At 37.1% G+C, this 18,246-nt stretch overlaps 1 protein-coding gene across 3 annotated transcripts in view; it reads left to right on the top strand.

Annotated features, from left to right (window-relative positions):
- The window catches only part of DNAH7 (dynein axonemal heavy chain 7), a 258,907-nt gene that overhangs the window by 47,610 nt on the left and 193,051 nt on the right, over nucleotides 1-18,246 (top strand). For all 3 annotated transcript variants that reach the window (XM_070458472.1, XM_070458471.1, XM_070458473.1), the window contains 5 exons: nucleotides 473-592; nucleotides 3,664-3,847; nucleotides 4,438-4,617; nucleotides 14,530-14,802; nucleotides 16,982-17,109. In XM_070458472.1, coding sequence (XP_070314573.1) covers nucleotides 473-592; nucleotides 3,664-3,847; nucleotides 4,438-4,617; nucleotides 14,530-14,802; nucleotides 16,982-17,109 — 885 coding nt within the window. The remainder of the gene's footprint in view (nucleotides 1-472; nucleotides 593-3,663; nucleotides 3,848-4,437; nucleotides 4,618-14,529; nucleotides 14,803-16,981; nucleotides 17,110-18,246) is intronic.

Raw genomic sequence — 18,246 nt, 5'->3', positions numbered from 1 at the left:
ATAAAATAAAAGCCACACAAGTTCAAAATATTTTTTTATACACTGGGTCATAATTAGGTGTGATAACTCCCTCACCTCATGGCTTCCCAATATCCAGGATTGCTCTCTTTTCAGAATGGGTACAGTTTTTGTTTTAGGAGTGGATCTTGTAAGCTTTGATTCCTACCTTTTTTCCTGTTATAATTATTCTAGTTTGAAGAAAAAGTCAGTCTAACTATCCATGAAATTTCAATTATTACATCCTCCTATTGTATAGCACTCTTTCATAATATCAGACTGTGTTCCTGTTGAATTTAATTATATTATTTTAAAATTAAAATATTTTATGTTCTAGAATATTTTTATGAAACACAGATTTTAGTGATAAAACCTAGGAATATGGTTTTTGAGAAGGGAACAACCAATTACCAAATATCAAATACCATAAAAAGCTACGCATACATAAATCACTGTTCATTGACATCTCTTGCAGAAAGTTACGGTTAGTTGATATAGAAGAATTTCACAATCGTCAGGATGCATTGGAGCTGTCAACTTTTCAGACAATTGTCATGAAACACATGGAATCTGCCAAAGAGACTCTACTGAAAATGTAAAGTTTTGAAATTTCATGTACTAAAAACATACATTTTAAAATGTGATGATTGAGCTACTATAGTTTAACTGCTTTCAGAAAATCTCATTTTAACAAGTTTGTAATCATTTCTGATTGAGAGTTAAATATGATGTCTTTAACTGCCTTGCTCTGTGATGTCTATCCAGATGTTCTATGCAGCATAGATAGTATAGAAACTGAGATGGTTATAATTGATTTTTTTTTCAATGTCTTGTTTCTACCCTCTCCTCTGAGGGTAGGGTTGGATAACACGGGTGGGGGGGGGGGTATGATCATCAACTAATCATTCTCCAAATACTTATTTGAGTCTGCTATGAATACATGCAAGGTAATATGCCTATTACATCTTGACTTTGGATGGAGGATACAGAATTTAAAGATGATTATAAGGGAAAGTATTCTTTAAAGGAGTTTACAGTTGTATTGGGAGGTTAGACCTATCAAATGAGAATTAAACAGCATTTTGATTTGGCTGTTCAAAATGCAATAGCCACATATGATAATTATTGATACTGGTGCCAGATAATATGTTCTGAAACAGTACAGGAAAATTGTCTCTGTTAGAGGTCATTAAGTTATTGCAAATAGAACATTAAAATTGGATCACATTTAAGATAACAGGGGACATGAAACTCCACCTTGGTTTTATGATTTCTGAAAGGTGCTTAGAAAGGTATCTTTTAACAGCTTACAGTTAAATCTTTCCTTTATGTTTTTTCTTCACTAATACATTAGAAGCAAATTCTTTGTTTGATATTACTTGAAAGAACTTTTGATTTTTATATAGTATTAGTATTTATTTCTTATAAAAAATAGAGGAAAAGTGTAGAATGAAATTTCATAATTAATTGCAGAGAAGGATATGACCTCATAAGCACAGAATAAAAATAAATATAACTTATTCTATAACTTTGGGGTTCTACCCCAGGAATACATTTCCACTGCAAATTTTAGTAGACTGGATATCAAAGAAAAGAGTAGAGGATAAGCCTTTATTGAATTATTTTGCTGAAAGATGTAGATTGATTAACTGTATCTCTTGATGCTGCGTAATTGATTCTGAGGGAAGAACGCTCTGACCATACTTTAAATAGGGAGCCAGAATGTGTTTTATCATGGCTGAAAGGCAGAACATCAGCTCGCCACAGTGGAGAAACAATTAGCAAATGATTAATTATGACATCTATGCCAAACCCTCACGTCGTCTTTTGTCTTCGTCCTCATCCTCCGCCTCAACTCAGCAGGAGGTCATCACTGCCGCCTTCTCTGTCTCTGTTCTGTGCCCCTGTGTCTATTTCTTTTTTGATCTCTTTTTCTGACTCTACTTAATCTTACTATCTTCTCTAAGCGTAGAGGCTGTGCAGGTATTTGCTTTCATTTTTCTTCTCTATATTCTCAACAGTTTCATGATTTCTTCTCTCTTAGCTGTCTTAAGAGCTTATGTTTTCTGAGCTCTGTGTCCCTCATAAAATTTTTGCTGTATATCTCCAGCTGAATGAAATGTCAGCATCTGATTCTCAACATTTCCATAACAGTATTTACTCTTTATTCCAGACCTGCCATTCTTTTTCTAGACCATTCCCAGGCCAAGTTGATAAGTTTTTTACTTTTTCTATCTCTTTTACTCATCATCAACATTCTCACCATCCCCAGCCTGCCTCCAGCCATATTCAGTGTATCTCTATTCTTTTTTTGTTGAGATACATTTCACTTCTCTTCATCTCTTGCCTGAGCTACTGGAAACTTCTCTGTCACCTTAGTATCTGCTGTATCTGGCTTCGCTCTCTCCCCTTAGTATTTGCTACCTATCCTCTTTACCTGTTGCTTTAGCAGTCGTGCCCCATTGCAGAAGGATATGCTGTTTATTCATAGAGCACAAGCTTGTCCCAAGTTCTTGTGTTTAGCTCCCAAGAGCATGAGCCTGTCCCAAGTTCTTGTGTTTAACTCCAAGTTCTGTAAAGTCCTGCATACTTCCCCCTACTTACTTATTCCTATTTTCTAGTCTGTTGGCTCTGTTATGGATAGCAAAATAATTAGATATATTAGCCCTACCTCTCCCACCTATTTTTCATATCTTCTACTTCAGATGCTTTTCTCAAGGTCTTCTTCACTTCATTTTTATCTATTCTTTAGTGGAATTGCCCTCTTTTCTATTACTTAAGTAGAAAATATGTCTCTATCCTTTTATTTCAAATATAGCTGCTTTTCTGCTATGACACGTTGCCTTCCTTATTCTAAAAGATAAGGATTATGTCATATTTTCATATCTCCCGACGCACTGTCCCTAGCACAGAGGCACAAAACACGTATTTGTTAAAGGGACAAATACATACATTTAAAACTTTGATCTCTCTTGGAGCATTCAGGTAATTCCTGAACTTATATTGACTGCTTAAAAATTCTATCTTATAAACGAGGTACAAATATTCCTTAATTTTAGTGTTGGACCGTGGTTTTCTAAACTGAAAACTTGGCTTATCACAACGTGTCTGTGAATATGAAATTCATTGTTTTCCTTTTATTACATGGATGCATATATATTTGAAACTTGTTTTAAATCAGTCACTCTTTTAGAATTTCTCATTAAGAAGGATAAGAAAAGAACGTATTGATTTGGTTGTTTTGTATCTTGTTTTCAACTAACATTGTGAAATAGAATAGCATAAAATACCAAGTGGGTTGAACCAAAAAAGGCCTCCCTTGATTTAATGTTACTCACATTTTAGCTTTAAATTGACAAATCCATGGGAGGCATGCCTTGTAATATCCAGTAAAGATAATTTTTATAATATCCAAAGAGTGTCATACATGGAGTTCAAGTTATGTTTTTATCACAGCATCATGTCATTGAGCCATTTTCCATTGTCTATGATTAAAATTTCTTAGGAGGGATGAAATATGCTAGCACTTACATTTCAGAAAGTGGATAATGTCACTTGGCAATATACCTCTCTATGAAGACCTGTGGATGTTCAGAAGTTACTGTTAATGTAAGAGAAGTAATTCACTGAAAGTATTAACTTTTTAAAGTCTTTTGTTCTTTGAAGGTGGTTTCCAGAAGTGCAGAATATTTATTACCAAGGTAATAAAAAAAAACTATTGCCAACTGGTGAGAGCAGTGCCAAAATGGAATCTTTTTTCAACTGCGCTGCTACACTTATGACTTTGCAGCTGCAGGAGCTCGCTTTGGTTTCCATGCAAGATTTCACAGACTTAATTGCACAACCCCCAGTAAGTAAGATCCAGTCATACCAGTATTCACTTACCAACTTATTCTCAGTTCCTTCAGAGTGGATAATTGTAACTTTTACCAGTGAGAGATCAGAAAGTATATATTTAGACCTATCACACTTACCTGTTTTAGAATATATTATTATTATTGCTATTGTTATTACTATTATATTAGTGAGGTTAATGGGAATTAGTGAAGATTCCCATCATTGGGAAGTTTGGGTCGTGATGACTGGGGAAGGTTTCTTCAAACAACTCTTTTCTTTCTGTAAGAAGGTCCTGAAACAGGGTGAGCAGTCTGGAATTTGAATATCCTCCTCTTGGGCTCCTTCTTACATGATTCTAGAGCCCCACTGCTATACACATCTTCTTTTTTCTGGCATCTTGACCCTATAGTAGATGCCAACAGGTCTAGCTGGGAATGGCTCTTATCTTTTTTGGTTCAGCTCCTGCTTGGGTTAACTGTCTAGGTCATGAGAGGAAGGGTGTATTCTAACTTGGACCAGTGCCATCCTTAGTCTCTCACAGTTGATATGCATATTTATGGATACTTTATAATATGTATATTTTATATAGTTTCTTTGTTGCAGGATTCTATTAGAGCCTTTGAACATCCAGGTTTTGTCATGAGGCTGATTCTTGATAACGACACCATTAAGTTTGAACCTGATTTCAATGATTATGTAGACATCTTTCTAAATGTTTATGATGTCATGATTAAGGCTGTCAATTTTGTGCCAAGAGTTGAGACAAAATTGTATTCCAAATGGGTAAGTAGCAACGATATTCTCATTGCTTGAATTTGCATGACAGTATTTCCTTCAAATAACTTCTAAAAGGTGTAGACTGGTATCCTATGCTTAACAGAATATAAGTGACTTAATCACATTGGCTTATAAGGCAGTATTGCTTGAAAATATACTATTTTCCCATTAGCTTCTCTTTAGTACCAGTTTCTTAGACCAGTCTTTCATTGAACTCAGCTGAAAACTTTCTGAAGGGGAAGAATTAAAGTTGTGATCAGGTCTGAAGCTATTAATGAGCATTTTCTGTCACACTTCTACATGCTGTTGATCACTAGTAAATGCTTTTCCAGCTTTGCAAAACACTGCTTCTAATGATTACCTTCCTCATACACCTTTATCCAGGAATAGTCATGTCACCTTACTTCCGAATCATAGATCCTACTTCCCTTCTCTCTTTGGCCAAATATTTAGCAGCATTCTGCTGAACTACAATATTTCAACAGTAGTTATTGCAATCTAGTATATGAAATGAGCATGTCTAAAAATTCATTTACTTAAAAGCTTTTCAAGTTCCTAAGTCCAACCATTAGCTTTCTTTTTACTTTTTTATTTTTTAAATAGTTTATGAGTATTTCATGCATAAAAAGAGTACAGGACTGTTTAAAGTTTTAAGGCTAATGTTTAAAGTTTTAAGTAGTAATAAAGTTAACAGCTTCATGCCTTCAATCTAACTTATACAATGACTGTGACCTTTAAGCTTTGCCCCTCAGTTGCCCTTCCCTGTTCATAGTTCTGTTCTTCTACCTTCTAGTAAAGGACTCACTGTCTTGCATTTTGTAGTTATTATTCTGAATTTTTAAAGATAAACTTACTATCAATACATGGCTGCATATATTTTAAAATTTCTTTTTAGTTTTTCCATATTGTTGTATAGATGGAGTCAGCTTATAAGTAGTCCATGACTTGTTTTATTTTACTTAACATTGTGATTGTGACATCATTCATTTTGAGAGTATTATCGTCTCCATAGATCTAACTTTTTTATTTTTACTTTCTCAGGGCCCATTAACTTTTTTTTCAACTAGGCCTGATCATTTTTTTTTTTTTTAATTTTTATTAGTTGGAGGCTAATTACTTTACATCATTACAGTAGTTTTTGTTACACACTGACATGAATCAGCCATGGATTCACATGTACTCCCCATCCCGGTCCCCCCTCCCACCTCCCTCTCCACCCAATCCCTCTGGGTCTTCCCAGTGCACCAGGCCCGAGCACTTGTCTCATGCACCCAACCAAGGCCGGCGATCTGTTTCACCCTAGATAATATACATGTTTCAATGCTGTTCTCCTGAAACATCCCACCCTCGCCTTCTCCCAGAGTCCACAAGTCTGTTCCATACATCTGAGTCTCTTTTTCTGTTTTGCATATAGGGTTATCGTTACCATCTTTCTAAAGTCCATATATATGTGTTAGTATACTGTAATGGTCTTTATCTTTCTGGCTTACTTCACTCTGTATAATGGGCTCCAGTTTCATCCATCTCATTAGAACTGATACAAATGAATTCTTTTTAATGGCTGAGTAATATTCCATGGTGTATATGTACCACAGCTTCCTCATGCACTCGTCTGCTGATGGGCATCTAGGTTGCTTCCATGTCCTGGCTATTGTAAACAGTGCTGCGATGAACATTGGGGTGCACGTGTCTCTTTCAGATCTGGTTTCCTTGGTGTGTATGCCCAGAAGTGGGATTGCTGGGTCATATGGCAGTTCTATTTCCAGCTTTTTAAGAAATCTCCACACTGTTTTCCATAGTGGCTGTACTAATTTGCATTCCCACCAACAGTGTAAGAGGGTTCCCTTTTCTCCACACCCTCTCCAGCATTTATTGCTTGTAGACTTTTGGATAGCAGCCATCCTGACTGGCGTATAATGGTACCTCATTGTGGTTTTGATTTGCATTTCTCTGATAATGAGTGATGTTGAGCATCTTTTCATGTGTTTGTTAGCCATCTGTATGTCTTCCTTGGAGAAATGTCTGTTGAGTTCTTTGGCCCATTTTTTGATTGGGTCATTTATTTTTCTGGAGTTGAGCTGGAGGAGTTGCTTGTATATTTTTGAGATTAATCCTTTGTCTGTTGCTTCGTTTGCTATTATTTTCTCCCAATCTGAGGGCTGTCTTTTCACCTTGCTTATAGTTTCCTTTGTTGTGCAAAAGCTTTTAAGTTTCATTAGGTCCCATTTGTTTATTTTTGCTTTTATTTCTGAAATTCTGGGATGTGGGTCATAGAGGATCCTGCTGTGATTTATGTCGGAGAGTGTTTTGCCTATGTTCTCCTCTAGGAGTCTTATAGTTTCTGGTCTTACATTTAGATCTTTAATCCATTTTGAGTTTATTTTTGTGTATGGTGTTAGAAAGTGTTCTAGTTTCATTCTTTTACAGGTGGTTGACCAGTTTTCCCAGCACCACTTGTTAAAGAGGTTATCTTTTTTCCATTGTATATCCTTGCCTCCTTTGTCGAAGATAAGGTGACCATAGGTTCGTGGATTTATCTCTGGGCTTTCTATTCTGTTCCATTGATCTATATTTCTGTCTTTGTGCCAGTACCATACTGTCTTGATGACTGTGGCTTTGTAGTAGAGTCTGAAGTCAGGCAGATTGATTCCTCCAGTTCCATTCTTCTTTCTCAGGATTACTTTGGCTATTCGAGGTTTTTTGTATTTCCATACAAATTGTGAAATTATTTGTTCTAGTTCTGTGAAAAATACTGTTGGTAGTTTGATAGGGATTGCATTGAATCTATAGATTACTTTGGGTAGTATAGCCATTTTGACAATATTGATTCTTCCAATCCATGAACACGGTATATTTCTCCATCTGCTTGTGTCCTCTTTGATTTCTTTCATCAGTGTTTTATAGTTTTCTATGTATAGGTCTTTTGTTTCTTTAGGTAGATATATTCCTAAGTATTTTATTCTTTTTGTTGCAATGGTGAATGGTATTGTTTCCTTAATTTCTCTTTCTGTTTTCTCATTGTTAGTGTATAGGAATGCAAGAGATTTCTGTGTGTTAATTTTATATCCTGCAACTTGACTGTATTCGTTGATTAGCTCTAGTAATTTTCTGGTAGAGTCTTTAGGGTTTTCTATGTAGAGGATCATGTCATCTGCAAACAGCGAGAGTTTCACTTCTTCTTTTCCTATCTGGATTCCTTTTACTTCTTTTTCTGCCCTGATTGCTGTGGCCAAAACTTCCAAAACTATGTTGAATAGTAGTGGTGAGAGTGGGCACCCTTGTCTTGTTCCTGATTTCAGGGGAAATGCTTTCAGTTTTTCACCATTGAGGGTGATGCTTGCTGTGGGTTTGTCATATATAGCTTTTATTATGTTGAGGTATGTTCCTTCTATTCCTGCTTTCTGGAGAGTTTTAATCATAAATGGATGTTGAATTTTGTCAAAGGCTTTTTCTGCATCTATTGAGATAATCATATGGTTTTTATCTTTCAATTTGTTAATGTGGTGTATTACATTGATTGATTTGCGGATATTAAAGAATCCTTGCATTCCTGGGATAAAGCCCACTTGGTCATGATGAATGATTTTTTTAATATGTTGTTGGATTCTGTTTGCTAGAATTTTGTTAAGGATTTTTGCATCTATGTTCATCAGTGATATTGGCCTGTAGTTTTCTTTTTTTGTGGCATCTTTGTCTGGTTTTGGAATTAGGGTGATGGTGGCCTCATAGAATGAGTTTGGAAGTCTACCTTCTTCTGCAATTTTCTGGAAGAGTTTGAGTAAGATAGGTGTTAGCTCTTCTCTAAATTTTTGGTAGAATTCAGCTGTGAAGCCATCTGATCCTGGGCTTTTGTTTGCTGGAAGATTTCTGATTACAGTTTCGATTTCCTTGCTTGTGATGGGTCTGTTAAGATCTTCTATTTCTTCCTGGTTCAGTTTTGGAAAGTTATACTTCTCTAAGAACTTGTCCATTTCTTCCAAGTTGTCCATTTTATTGGCATAGAGCTGCTGGTAGTAGTCTCTTATGATCCTTTGTATTTCAGTGTTGTCTGTTGTGATCTCTCCATTTTCATTTCTAATTTTGTTAATTTGGTTCTTCTCCCTTTGTTTCTTAATGAGTCTTGCTAATGGTTTGTCAATTTTGTTAATTTTTTCAAAAAACCAGCTTTTAGCTTTGTTAATTTTTGCTATGGTCTCTTTAGTTTCTTTTGCATTTATTTCTGCCCTAATTTTTAAGATTTCTTTCCTTCTACTAACCCTGGGGTTCTTCATTTCTTCTTCCTCTAGTTGCTTTAGGTGTAGAGTTAGGTTATTTATTTGACTTTTTTCTTGTTTCTTGAGGTAGGCCTGTAATGCTATGAATCTTCCCCTTAGCACTGCTTTTACAGTGTCCCATAGGTTTTGGGTTGTTGTGTTATCATTTTCATTCATTTCTATGCATATTTTGATTTCTTTTTTGATTTCTTCTATGATTTGTTGGTTATTCAGAAGCGTGTTGTTTAGCCTCCATATGTTTGAATTTTTAATAATTTTTTTCCTGTAATTGAGATCTAATCTTACTGCACTGTGGTCAGAAAAGATGACTGGAATGATTTCAATCTTTTTGAATTTACCAAGACTAGATTTATGGCCCAGGATGTGATCTATTCTGGAGAAGGTTCCGTGTGCACTTGAGAAAAAGGTGAAGTTGATTGTTTTGGGGTGAAACGTCCTATAGATGTCAATTAGGTCTAGCTGGTCCATTGTGTCCGTTAAAGTTTGTGTTTCCTTGTTCATTTTCTGTTTAGTTGATCTATCCATAGTTGTGAGTGGGGTATTAAAGTCTCCTACTATTATTGTGTTACTATTAATTTCCTCTTTCATACTCGTTAGCGTTTGCCTTACATATTGCGGTGCTCCTATGTTGGGTGCATATATATTTATAATTGTTATATCTTCTTCTTGGATTGATCCTTTGATCATTATGTAGTGTCCATCTTTGTCTCTTTTCACAGACTTAGTTTGAAAGTCTATTTTATCTGATATGAGTATTGCGACTCCTGCTTTCTTTTGGTCTCCGTTTGCGTGGAATATTTTTTTCCAGCCCTTCACTTTTAGTCTGTATGTGTCCCTTGCTTTGAGGTGGGTCTCTTGTAGACAGCATATATAGGGGTCTTGCTTTTGTATCCATTCAGCCAGCCTTTGTCTTTTGGTTGGGGCATTCAACCCATTTACATTTAAGGTAATTATTGATAGGTATGGTCCCGTTGCCATTTATTTTGTTGTTTGGGGTTCACTTTTATACCACCTTTCTGCGTTTCCTGTCTAGAGCGCCTGATCATTTTTGATAGTCTCTTGTACTTAGTTATGCATTCATTATTCTTCTCCATTTGCCGATCTGCGTCCTGCTCTTGGTGGTTTATTTCTGTAAGTTCTTTTCCTTTATTCCTGTGGCCTTGTACAACTTAGAACTTTATGCAGGACATCTTTGAGGCCTTGGTTTGAATTGGTTCCTCTGGAATTTGCATGTTGATATGTGCTTTTGAGACCCCTGCAAACCCAGTACCCTTTTAGACAAAATTTTTGCCTGAGGATTTGGTGGACAATACTGATAGTGTGAATGTTTACCCAAATCTGTATGAGAACAGATTTGTGGTTACAAATTCTTAAGACAACCACTGTTTTTCTTCTCCACTGAAAAACAAGGCCTAGATAAGACATTTTCTCTTTCTTGTCCCCTCAGCTTGCAGCATTCTGAAATTTTATGTCCTGAGAACCCTCATTTTGAGGTTGTGTCACCTCTCAAGGTTTCTGGTTCCTGTGGGGATACCAGTTATGACTTCCCACCTTACTTATTTTGTGATGAATATTAATAAGATTCACATTGTTGTTGTTCAGTCACTAAGTCATGTCCAATTCTTTGTGACCCCATGGACTGCAGCACACCAGGCATCCCTCTCCTTCACTATCTACCGGAATTGCTCAAACTCATGTCCATTGAGTCAGTGATGCCATCCAGCCATCTCATCCTCTGTTGCCACCTTCTCCTCTTGCCCTCAGTCTTTCCCAGCATCAGGGTCTTTTCCAGTGAACCAGCTCTTTGCATCAAGTGGCCAAAATACTGGAGCTTCAGCTTCAGCATCAGTTCTTCCAGTGAATATTCAGGACTGATTTCCTTTAGGACTGACTGGTTTGATCTCCTTGCAATCCAAGGGGTTCTCAAGAGTCTTCTTCAGCACCACAGTTCGAAAGCATCAATTCTCTGGCACTCAGCCTTCTTTAGGGTCCAACTCTCACATCCATACATGACTATTGGAAAAACCATAGCTTTGACTATAGGGACCTTTGTCAGTAAAGTCTGTGCTTTTTAATATGCTCTCTAGGTTTATCATAGCTTTTCTTCTCAGGAGCAAGCATCTTTTAATTTCATGGCTACAGTCAGTGTCCACAGTGGTTTTGGAGCCCAAGAAAATAAAATCTGTCACAATTTCCACTTTTCCCCCCCTCTGCTTGCCATGAAGTTGTGGTACCAGATGCTGTGACCTTTGTTTTTTGAATATTGAGTTTTAAGCCAGTTTTTTACTCTCCTTTTTCACCTTCATCAAGAGACTCTTTAGTTCCACTTCACTTTCTGCCATTAGAGTGGTGTCGTATGCATATATAAGGTTGTTGATATTTCTCCTGGGCGATCTTGATTCCAGCTTGTGATTCATCCAGTCTGGCATTTTGAATGATAAACTATGCATATAAGTTAAATAAACAAGGTGACAATATACAGCCTTGTTGTACTCCTGTGCCAATTTTGAACCAGTCCATTGTTCCATGTCTGGTTCTAACTGTTGCTTCTTGACCTGCATGTAAGTTTCTCAGGAGACAGATAAGGTGGTCTGGTATTCCCATCTCTTTAAGAAGTTTCCGCAGTTTGTTGTGATCCACATAGTCAAAGGCTTTCATGTAGTCAGTGAAGCAGAAGTAGGTGTTTTTCTGGAACTCCCTTGGTTTCTCTGTGATCCGATGGATGTTGGCTGCTTGAGCTCTGGTTCCTCTGCCTTTTCTAAACCCAGCTTGTTTATCTGGAAGTTCTTGGTTCATGTACTATGGAACCATAGCTTGAAGGATTTTGAGCATTACCTTGCTAGCCTGTGAAATGAGTGCAATTGTACAGTAGTTCAAACATTCTTTGGCATTGCCTTTTTTGGGGATTGGAATGAAAGCTGACCTTTTCCAGTCCTGTGGCCACTGCTGTGTTTTCCAAATTTGCTAGCATACTGAGTGTGACATTTTAATAGCATCATCTTTTAGGAATTCCATCACCTCCACTAGCTTTGTAGTGATGCTTCCTAAGGCCCACTTGACTTCACATTCCAGGATGTCTGGCTCTAGGTGAGTAACCACACCATTGTGGTTATCTGGGTTGTTAAGACCTTTTCTGTACAGTTCTTCTGTCTGTTCTTGCCACCTCTTCTTAATCTCTCTGCTTCTGTCAGTTCCTTGTCATTTCTGTCCTTTATTGAGCCCATCTTTGCATGAAATGTTCTCTTGGTATCTCCAATTTTCTTGGAGAGATCTCTAAGTCTTTCCCATTCTATTGTTTTCCTCTGTTTTTTGCACTTTTCACTTAGGAAGGTTTTGTCTCTTCTTGTTATTCTCTGGAATTCTGCATTCAGTTGAGGGAGTATTTCCCTTTCTCTTTTATCTTTTGTGTCTCTTCTTTCCTCAGCTATGTGTAAGGTCTCCTCAGACTGCCGCTTTGCCTTCTTGCATTTCTCTTTCTTCTGACTGGTTTTGGTCACCACCTCCTGTACGGCGTTATGAACCTCCACCCACAGTCCTTCAGGCACTCTGTCCTCCAGATCTAATCCCTTGAATCTATTTATCATCTCCACTGTATAATCATAAGAGATTTGATTTAGATCATACCTGAATGGCCTAATGGTTTTCCCTACTTTCTTCAGTTTAATCCTGAATTTTGTAATAAGGAGCTCATGATCTGAGCCACAGTCAATTCCTGGTCTTTTTGTTGTTGTTGTTGACTTTATAGAGCTTCTCCATCTTCATATTGATTATATTCTTTGCAGTTGATTTCACTGTTGATCATCTGGTCATGTCCATGTGTAGAGTAGTCTTTTGTCTTGTTGGAAAAGGGTGTTTGATATGACAGTGTGTTCTCTTGACAAAACTCCCTTAGCCTTTGCCCTGCTTCATTTTGTACTCTATGGCCAAACTTGGCTGCTACTCCAAGAATCTCTTGATTTTCTCCTTTTGCATTCAATTCCCTATGATGAAAATGATATCTTTTTTGGTGTTAGTTCTAGAATGACTTGTAGGTCTTCATAGAACCATTTAAGTTCAGCTTCTTCAGCATTAGTGGTTGGGGCATAGATTTGGATTTCTATGATGTTGAATGGTTTGCCTTGGAAACCAATCAAGATTATTCTGTAGTTTTTTGAGATTGCACCAAAGTACTGCATTTTGGATTCTTTTTTTGAGTAAGAGGGCTCCTCCATTTCTTCTAAAAGACTCTTGTCCATGGTAGTAAATATAATGGAATCAGTAAACTAAAATGGACAAGCTTCACATTAGACCCAACAATTTCACATTGCATACATTTCATAATATGTATTTATTTGTACTAAAGTTCTTTTTCAGAAAGGATGACACCAAGCATCTACTGTGCCCCAAGAGCAGGGTTGAGATGATGGTGATGGTGGTGGGATTCACTAATGTTCTCATGAAGCATCTAGTTCTTAAAAAGTGTGATTTCCTGAAATGCCCACTAAGGGACATAGTGGGCAAATGCACTCTGGATACCTGAACGAATTACCCAGTTTGCTGAGGAATCATTTGATATTATCACTTTAAAAGCTGTAGGGTATTCACTACTGGCAATGATTTTTGTTTGTGATAGTTAAAAATCCCTTCTCTGAAAAACGGGCACAGAGAGAGAGAGAGAGAGAGAGAGAGAGAGAGAGAGTGTGTGTGTGTGTGTGTGTGTATTTAAAGTATATCTTGGTTCGAGATAATAAACCATATTTGCACATTTACTTGTCCTCTTATTTAAAAAGAGAAGGAGGCAAGCTGTTGAGATTTGTTTGCTTATTTAAAATTTTTGTCTGATAATATTCTTGCCCATGTTATTCTAATGGTGGTAGCAGAATACAAATTTTGCAACTAGGGATTTTAGTCTGTTCTAGTTGCTGTTCACAGAATCAAAACTCAGAGTCCAATCAATGAGTAAACAGTCTTTCTTTGTTCCAGTTAGATTACTCCTCAAGGTGACTAAGTATTGTGATCAAAGACTATAATCAAATGACATTGAACTGACTTATTAAAAAAAAAATAATGTACAATGCAAGCACTACCTTTTAAGCTAGCATATACAGTTACACAAATAAAATGTGGATTTTGCTGTTTTGATATTCTAATTTTAATTTGTGCATGTTCTTAAGTGATTGCTCTTTCATCCACACAGAAAAACAAAACACATCTAGATAGCCTCTAAGAAAAACAAAACATTATATGAAATCTAAATATTTAAAACATGCTGTGATTAGGCTGAATTTCCTTCTGTAGACATAGATTAGAAAAATCAGAGTACCTTGAGACTAAAAGGACAATATGCTAAGATGGGCATTTTTACATAGCTAGATGATATGGTGTGCTTACTTGGTGGCTCAGCAGTCAAGAGTTCACCTGCAATGCAGGAGCTGTTTCTTTTATCTCTGTGCCAGAGAGATCCCCTGGAGAAGGGAATGGCTACTCACTGCAGTATTCTTGCCTTGGAAATCCCATGGACAGAGGAGCCTGGCAGGCTACAGTCCACGGTCTTGCAAAAGAGCTGGACATGACTTAAGCGACTAAACGGCAAAACACAAATGATATGGTTACCTTAATTTAAGGTATTTTAAATGACTCATATTGTTTTTATCCCTTTGTTTAGGAAAGTAAGTCTAAACCAACAATCTTGAAGCCAATAATTCTGGATGAAATTGTCGAAGCTCACAAAGAAAAGATTAAGGAGGTGGTTATGTGTGAGAGCGTGGCACCCATTGAGCACCTCAGATTTTATGACAAGTATGATTTTTTAATTACCAGAAAAGCTGAGCAAGATGCTGATGCTTTCCTTGCAGAAAATCATCATTATGAGAGAATAATACAAGAAATTCGCAAATATCAAAAACTCATAGAGGATATACAGTACACATCTAGAAAGGTAAATCACCCATTTTGTACAACTGTTCTTTGTACCTAGTGATCTTTTCCCTGATTTATTATGATGTATTTCTACACTATACAGTGAAAGAATTAGACCATTATTATCAACGGATAACTATTTACTGGACTTTTCTATATGCCGAGCATTGTGGTAAGCTCTGGCTATATGGACATAGACAAAACACAAGGTTCTTCTGCTCAGAGAGCTGAAAGTCTACCCTGCAAGCCTGACTTTTAAATACTTTCTTTAATTTGACCCTTCAAAAATATTAAGAACTAATTTTTTAAATTGCTTTGGTGTTTATAAATACTTTGGAAAATAATGGCAATTATACCAAAATGTATATTTGGAAAACTCAGCAAATTTGGAAAACTCAGCAGTGGCCACAGGACTGGAAAAGGTCAGTTTTCATTCCCATCCCAAAGAAAGGAAGTGCCAAAGAGTACTCAAACTACTGCACAATTGTACTCATCTCACACACTAGTAAAGTAATGTTTAAAATTCTCCAAGCCAGGCTTCAGCAATATGTGAACCGTGAATTTCCAGAAGTTCAAGCTGGTTTTAGAAAAGGCAGAGGAACCAGAGATCAAATTGCCAACATTCTCTGGATCATCAAAAAAGCAAGAGAGTTCCAGAAAAACATCTATTTCTGCTTTATTGACTATGCCAATGCCTTTGATTGTGTGGATCACAATAAACTGTGGAAAATTCTTCAAGAGATGGGCATACCAGACCAGCTGACCTGCCACTTTAGAAACCTGTATGCAGGTCAGGAAGCAACAGTTAGAACTGGACATGGATCAACAGACTGGTTCCAAATAGGAAAAGGAGTACATCAAGGCTGTATATTGTCACCCTGCTTATTTAACTTATATACAGAGTACATCATGAGAAACGCTGGGCTGGATCAAGCACAAGCTAGAATCAAGATTGCCAGGAGAAATATCAATAACCTCAGATATGCAGATGACACCACCCTTATGGCAGAAAGTGAAGAAGAACTAAAGAGCCTCTTGAGGAAAGTGAAAAAAGTTGGCTGAAAGCTCAGCATTCAGAAAACTAAGATCATGACATCTGGTCCCATCACTTCATGGCAAAATGATGGGGAAACAGTGGAAACAGTGGCTGACTTTATTTTTCTGGGCTCCAAAATCGCTGCAGATGGTGATTGCAGCCGTTAAATTAAAAGACGCTTACTCCTTGGAAGGAAAGTTATGACCAACCTAGACAGCATATTAAAAAGCAGAGACATAAAAAATAAATAAATAAATAAAAAGCAGGGACATTACTTTGTCAACAAAGGTCCATCTAGTCAAGGCTATGGTTTGTCCAGTGGTCATGTATGTATGTGGGAGTTGGACAATAAAGAAAGCTGAGTGCATAAAAATTGATGTTTTTGAACTGTGGTGTTGGAGAAGCCTCTTGAGAGTCCCTTGGACTGCAAGGAGATCCAACCAGTCCATCCTAAAGGAGATAAGTCCTGGGTGTCCATTGGAAGGACTGATGCTGAAGCTGAAACTCTAATACTTTGGCTACCTGATGTGAAGAGCAAACTCATTGGAAAAGACCCTGATGCTGGGAAAGATTGAGGGTAGGAGGAGAAGGGGATGACAGAGAATAAGATGATTGGATGACATCATCGACTCGAAGGACTTGGGTTTGGGTGGACTCTGGGAGTTGGTGATGGACAGGGAGGCCTGGCGTGCTGCGGTTCATGGGGTTGCAAAGAGTCAGACACGACTCAGTGACCTAACTGAACTGATACCAAAATGTGGTTACTTCTGTTTAGTAGGAGACTGGTAGTTAAACATTTTATTCTTTTGTCCTTTTTAAAATATTTTCCAAAATCGCTACCATGAACATTCATTACTTTTTGTACAGAGCATATACAAATTTTAAATCCCACACTGTCTATGTTTCAATAACTCAGTTCTCCAAAGTTTTTATATCCATTATTGTCCTGAAATAGAATTGGTTTAAGATATTCTGTTCAAGGAGATTTACTGAGAAGGTAGTGGTAGAGTATTTTAAAAAGCCAGCCTACATCATATTTAAAAAAAAAACAGCTCAATTGTATTAGATCACATACACAAATCAATATTGTGGAAAAGGCAAAATTGTGGGAATCATTTATGTCATTTCATGTTTATTAAACTTTTAATACCCAACATTGCAGACTATTCGTTTAGGAATGTTTGAAGTGCGCTGTGAGGAATTAATCAGAGCTTTGGTGAAGCGAGCAGAAGTCATTTGTGGAAAACTTATTGCTAAAATGTTCAGAGATCATCAGGAAGTAAATACAAGGTATTGTGTGTAATACTTTTATTTGATGGTGGGGGCGGTGGTTTAAATAGAGTCAACTGTCAACTGAAGTGATGGATAAAGCAGTGTCATAAATGACCTAAAAGAAAAGATAAAGCCAAACTTATTTCTACTTTAATCTATTTAGTATCTTTTTCACCGTGAATATGTCTTCCCAGTTGTCTGAATTAAGGTGGTATTAAAATGCGTTTGCATTTCTTTTGTACAAGTCATGTGGACATTATCTAACTTCACATTTTAAAATTTGTGTAATCAGTACACAGAGTGAATTTTCAAAGTGGATATTCATAGTAGTTGTCAAGGATCCCAAATTTGGAACATCATTTTACAGTAATTATCCTTCATGTCCATGGGAACGTGTTACCTTAACTATAAACTCATTTGTTGCCCAACATGGAGATTTTAAGGAAAACTAACTCTTGTTAAGTAAACTCAAAAATGCTAATGTGTAAAGCAGAATACCTATTTAAGACTAGAAGTGTAATTAGTATAGTTTTCTGACACTGGTGATAATGTGGCTCCAGGAACCTCTTTCCTGGTATCAGTTACATGGAATAAATCCCCAAAATAATCAGAATTTTTATAGTTATAGTGTTAGAGGAAATATCATTAAAAATAATATTTCTTTTAGCCTATGTAAGAAGCCTGGAGGAAGGTCAGGCACAGCATTAGGGCCATAGACTATGAACAAAACTGCTGAAGTTACGTTGCAGAAGTGGACACCCAATCCAGTAAATTACAACAGGATGTATTGAACCACAGAAAAAGAACAGTAGAGAAGGAAATGATCAATTTCCTTTCACAGTGAAGGTTGGAGGAGAGGGGAAAATCAGGGAAGGCTGAAAAGTGGCAGTGATACATGAATTCATTTTGAAGATTGAGTAGGAGTCCAGCAGGTGAGCAATGTGGACGAAAGAATTCCAGTTTAGAGGATACAGTATGTCGAAGGAAGTGAGGTATGAAATGGCTGATGTGCTCCAGGAGCACGGAGTGGGTTGTGTTGCTTTCACAGATGCTGTGAGAGATGAGAGGTGGGGTTGGGGGGTGGCTGAGGAGGGTGGCACCGCGTGAAAAAGGGCTAGGACTTGGGTGGCTTATCTGAGACCCAGAATCATATAT

Source organism: Odocoileus virginianus, chromosome 30 (genome assembly GCF_023699985.2).
Source record: "Odocoileus virginianus isolate 20LAN1187 ecotype Illinois chromosome 30, Ovbor_1.2, whole genome shotgun sequence".
In the NCBI taxonomy this organism is placed as follows: domain Eukaryota; kingdom Metazoa; phylum Chordata; class Mammalia; order Artiodactyla; family Cervidae; genus Odocoileus; species Odocoileus virginianus.
The sequence above is the reverse complement of the archived record's forward strand: the minus strand, read 5'-3'. Positions and strand labels throughout refer to the sequence as shown.